General features: G+C 35.0%; 1 protein-coding gene across 1 annotated transcript in view; it reads left to right on the plus strand.

Annotated features, from left to right (window-relative positions):
* The window catches only part of LOC130814699 (ADP-ribosylation factor 1), an 8169-nt gene extending 2548 nt beyond the window's left edge, over window positions 1–5621 (plus strand). Inside the window, exons 5-9 of the mRNA XM_057680848.1 lie at window positions 2134–2152; window positions 4214–4325; window positions 4528–4575; window positions 5083–5213; window positions 5310–5621. Of these exons, the coding sequence (XP_057536831.1) occupies window positions 2134–2152; window positions 4214–4325; window positions 4528–4575; window positions 5083–5213; window positions 5310–5343 (344 nt within the window). The 3' untranslated portion in view covers window positions 5344–5621. The remainder of the gene's footprint in view (window positions 1–2133; window positions 2153–4213; window positions 4326–4527; window positions 4576–5082; window positions 5214–5309) is intronic.

Raw genomic sequence — 5621 nt, forward strand, 5'->3', positions numbered from 1 at the left:
ACCTTTCTTGATTGTGAGTTTGTGACTTTCCAATTTCTTTATTCTTCTAACCTTAGGCATTGAAAACAAAAGAATGTGCCAGTCCTGTTAAACCGACATTTAGTATGTTAGTAGATATTTCCTTTGTCTTTTAAACTTCTGTTGACTTTAAGAAGATCCTTCTCCAACTCCGTCAACTTCAGATGACATGCCTCAATGATAGTAGCAAATATCCGAGAAAAAACATTGGACAAAATTATATATGGACTTTAATGTAAACACCATTACAAGTGATCAGGTTGTTCAAAAATATATCCCATGAAGAATATATGTTTGGCGTTAATTTAAATCGTGGAAAGTGAGTCTTCATGAGCCGTGTCGTTATCCAATGAAACTTAAAGGATATGTACTATGTGACATTCTTGAGTCTTATTATGCACAGGTAAGAAGGAAAGCATAGAGCATAATGGAAAGGTCTTGAATGGTCTCTTGACCTTAAAACAGGATTCACTCGGTCCATGGTTGTTTTCATTGTTGTTTAATGGTGTATCAAAATAGTTGAGGTGTTGTGATAAGATTTGAAGTGTTGGGTAAGGATTCATACCCTTGTTTGAATGTTGCTGCTGACATGGGTACTTAACTTATATTGAAGAGTTGAAGTAACATAGGCTATAAGAAATTAAGAGTATATGAAAGTAGCTCTTTGTAAATCAAATTCACAAACCAAAGATCCTTTGACCACCTTACTTTTTATGTACCACTGGTTTTTGGTCCTAAAGCGAAGCATGGGGTGATAAGTTGGGACTCTAGGAGAAGGCATGAGTCCATGACATAGAAAAACGTTTAACCCTATAACTTTTGTTTCCTGTAAACAAGTAAGTATGAGTACTTCAGCTCGTTCTTTTCTCTCTTAAAATATACTTATTTGATGAAAATTTACTCAAAAAATGTCCCAAGTGGTTGAGGAAAGGACTACCTAAATTCAACTGATGGATCCACAAAAACATTTCACAAGCACATACATGAGACTTTCTTCTAATGTTTTCCCACCTTCACTTATATACTACTCGATGTAAAGGATTTGAGCCCATCGTAAGCTTTAAGATTTGTCCAACATGAGTTTTGTGCGGGTAACTATTGAGGAGTTTATAGATCAAATGGACTCTTACATACTAGGCTTATCTTTTGTGATGAGCTATCCCTTGTGGTCTATAACACTAAACTTGGCCATTTATAAGAGTTGTCCAATATGTGTTGCGTGTGGATAACTAGTGAGGGGTTTATAGATCTAATGGACTCGTACGTACTAGGCTAGTATTTTGCGATGAGCTATCCCTCGTGATCTATAACACTGAACTTGGCCACACACCCCACTCGACAAAACCCTACAGTTGTCAGTTCTATGAACTCGATTTTAGTTCTGTTAAAGATTATCACATTAATTTTTTACTTGTAGCTGTTGTTCTAATCTATTATATAATCATATTTCATACTTGATTCCTTCATGCTTGGAGACCATAGCATTACATTGCATCGGTTGTAAAGTCTTTCTAAACAAACGAACTGATATTTCCCGCGTTGTAAAGGTGTAAAAACCCCGTTTCGGACCGTATTAAAGGGATAGATAATAGATCTTATGATTTGACTGATATTTTGGCATTACTATGACCGCATCACTCCCATAGTCCCGTTATGGCATCATTGTTCCGTTACCGCGATCGCGACCGTTACCGTATTTTTACACTATGTTGGAGAGTTATGACTTGTCAATTTTAGACTAACTGTGCTCATCTGGCTATCTAAACAGGATGGATATTTCCTTTTAGAGTTAAGAGTTTCACTTTTCTTCAATATGTTTTGCAGTTTTTGTCTGGTGAGACACATAAGACCAAGTTTTCATTTTAGGAACTATTTTTTATGTTTGCCTTCACCATCCTGTGTGTCTTCAATGTACAACTGAAGCAGTTTTCTCAAAATTAGTAGGGATTCAGAGCATGTTAAGACTTCTTGTTGGATGTTTTGGTCTTTTTTTGAGTGTCATATATGAATGTATATGCTATTTTGCAATCATAGTAAATATGTTTTGAACTTTAAATCTGGTAAAAATCGATGATGCTGAATTTCACCTGATATATGTTTTCTTTTGTTGAACAGGTGGGCAGACAAGTATACGGTACGCCCTCATATCTAATATCTGATTCATAGAGCTAATAAATTTAATTGTGTTCATGTGATCTGTGATCATGACTTCTATATCTTCCTACATATTTTGTAAACTTCCATTCTATGTGGTCATCCATTTTGTTGTTAAGCCTGTTAGTCTTGTTATACTCGTAAATTTCGTAAAATTTCTATTTAGTTTTAGAATATTATGTGCCCACACATCTCATAAAATTTTTCAAAACCTTGATATGTTGAACGTACTTTTCCGTTGGAATTTAACAAGTTACAAAATATTCTTTTGCGGTTCTTAGTGACAGTTTTGGGAAAATAGCTATTCACACTCATTGATATGAAAGTGTGCTCTTATAGATAATTTTTGAAACAAAGCTTTAATTATTCAATGTGTCAAATCATCCTTGAGGTTGTGTAAGTGTTTGGATTGAGAAAATTGGAGGGATTGGAAGCGGAGGGATTAATTTTCCTTTGTTTGGATTACAGTTTTGGAAACGAGGAGTTGATTTGTCCGTTTCAATCTATTTTCCCAAATCTTCATTTACTGTTTTTGCCTGGTTTCATAAAAAATCTATTTTGGGTGAGTTTATTTGTCAGTTTCAACCTGAATTTAAATGCATCTGTGCCATTCGGTTTCGCAAAGGTATCATGATTGGAAATTAGATTTACACTACTCTTAGTATTCAAACCCTTCCTTGTCTCCTGATTCATTTGCCACTTTGGTCTTTGGCTTCTTTGGTTTTCCATCATTTAACATCTCAACATTCAGACCCTTGTATGGTTGCTCTTTTACAATTCAATATTTTTCTCACCTTTTCAGTGAGCTGCTGTATTTCCATAATCCACCAACGGTAGACAAGTAGATAACTTTAGAAATAGTGGATTTTGTTCCTCGAGGGGGTAGGTTTGAGTGCTAGTAGTGTCTATCACTTAAATTGGTTAAATATGCACATGTTAGAAGAAAACATATATCTTGTGTCATTTTTCACTTTGTTATTGCTGAAGTTTGGAGTCTTTTATAGTTTAATGACATTTACCTACATAGTGTCTAAAAAGAAAAGTAAAATGGCTCTTCAAACCATGTGCATTTCCTAAATATGTGAAGCGGCTGCTGGTGATTACAGTCATGTCTTGTGTAATTGGAAACAACCTCTTTTGTTTTTACAAGTGCAAGGCTGCTTCAATCCAACCCCTGTACCCCACCCATATATTTGGGAATTATTTTAGTGGCACTAGGGTGATGCAATAGTATTTAGGAAAGAACACCTCCTCCCCGTTAACCCTTGCTCTCTCTCCCTGTAAGGGGCAAGGAAAACGTCACAAGGGAAAACTGTGCAGTCTCTACTGTTTATGGAACAATTTGAGTTTTGCATAGAAACTTGTGGTTATATCTAATTAAGAAATTTCCTAATTGATCACTTTTTTGTTTTACATGCTGTATTTTTTGTCACATTATGGGATAAGTTTCCATATGAATTGCTCACTTTGTTAAGCTTTTATAGGATCTAGAGATTGAGAGGTTCCTAAGGGCCTATTCTCTTAGGCTTAAAACAATTGAACTTGACTAAGTTATCTGTTATTATTATAATTGGCACTTCTTGAGACTTTTACTTAATAATAGTAATAATATTAATTAATTATCGTACTAGTTATAATAATAATAACAATTAATAATAATAATAGCAACAAAGATGATCAAATGATAAAAATTAATAGTCCCAATATCTGAATTGAGTGGAATTGAACTGAATTGAGAGTGCCTGAATTCAATTGAAGTGGAGTAAACAACATTTCTCTACCCCAATGTCATTAAATGACTCCCACCTAGTAGACGAGAGATTTGGGAGGTCAAATATACACAACTTTACCCTTATTAGTGATAACATAAAGGTTGTTTCTGATTAACACTTGGTAGCAAACATCATCTGAAGTGGAGTAAACCGAACTGGAAATAAATTGTGAAGCACAAGCCTAAGTTTCGCATGCTTTGTTTGATTGATTTTATATGTCTTTGCCAATTTTTATGTTTGCTTCTCAATGTTGTGCATTTTTATGATAGACCTTACTGGAGATGTTATTTTCCAAATACTCAAGCAATAATCTATGTGGTGGACTCAAGTGATACTGATCGGCTTGCTATAGCCAAGGACGAATTTCATGCAATTTTGGAGGTAATGTTTTAGTTATTTACTTGCTACTTGAATCGTGTACTTCAACATTTAGCCTTGAATCTGAAGCCAAAGTCATTAGGTGGTCTGCTTTTGATGCATATCAAGCTGCGTCGTTATCTTTCCAGACATTTTATTACATTGATTCATTTCTGATGCTGAAGTGTGTTTGTTGACATTTTATATGCACATGGTGACTTTTCAGGAGGAAGAATTGAAGGGAGCTGTGGTACTAATATTTGCCAATAAGCAGGTTGGTCTTGTGATTTTCCTCTTGATTATAAGTATCATTATGGTATTCGTATCATTAAACCCGAGTCAAAAACATGCAGCGTTCATTTTGTTTCCTTTCCTACTTCTGTTTCCTTTTATTTATTCATCTCATTTTTGGGTTATAATTGGCGGTTGGATGCCATCGGCGGTTGGTTGTGGGTGTTTTTATAACACCTCAAGATGGCTAAGGTGCATGGATTGGGGTTTCAGTTTTTATTTTTCAATTCTAATCCAACCCATATTTATTGTAAACCTAAACCATATTTTCGTTCAAGTTGGATTACTTCGATTTGCAGTCTTTTATCCGAATAACTTTCACCCCTAGTTACCTACCATTTTCTGTGATATGGGTTCTCAAGCAAAGATTTCCTTGTTGCCTCATCTGTACTTTCAACTTCCAAGTAGTCGCGCAAAGATTTCTATGTCGCCTCATTTATGCATTCAAGTAATCAAGTATTTCTGTTTTCAATATGATGTTGTGTTGCAGGATCTGCCTGGAGCACTTGACGATGCTGCTGTGACAGAGGCGTTAGAGCTCCACAAGATCAAGAGTCGGCAATGGTCTATCTTCAAAACCTCAGCCACCAAAGGAGAAGGCCTTTTTGAGGGCTTAGACTGGTATGTTGTGCTGTAATTCCCGTAGTTGAATAGTTGTATATTCGATCACTTTTGACATGAAATTTCTGATGTTGGTATCGCTCGTGATCCATTTAGGTTGAGTAATACACTCCAATCAGGAAGCAGTTAACTTGGTTTTTGAAGAACGCAAAGGAATTGATACTTGGTAGGAGAGTATTATTTACTTAATTAATGTTCATCCATGGTGAATTTCACCACCATAGACTTGTATAATTTTTTGTTACTTATACAAAGGAAATGAATATTGGAGCTTGCAACATCTCTTTGTTTGCAGAGTATACTTTTTGTAGTCTTTCTTAATTACCTTGGCTTCAGTATTTTTAATTGATTTTTTGGGGATGTTAATGTTTATTACTCCTATTTTATAAAAAAAAAAATGTAAGTCTA

The sequence above is a fragment of the Amaranthus tricolor genome, chromosome 6, assembly GCF_026212465.1.
Source record: "Amaranthus tricolor cultivar Red isolate AtriRed21 chromosome 6, ASM2621246v1, whole genome shotgun sequence".
NCBI lineage: Eukaryota > Viridiplantae > Streptophyta > Magnoliopsida > Caryophyllales > Amaranthaceae > Amaranthus > Amaranthus tricolor.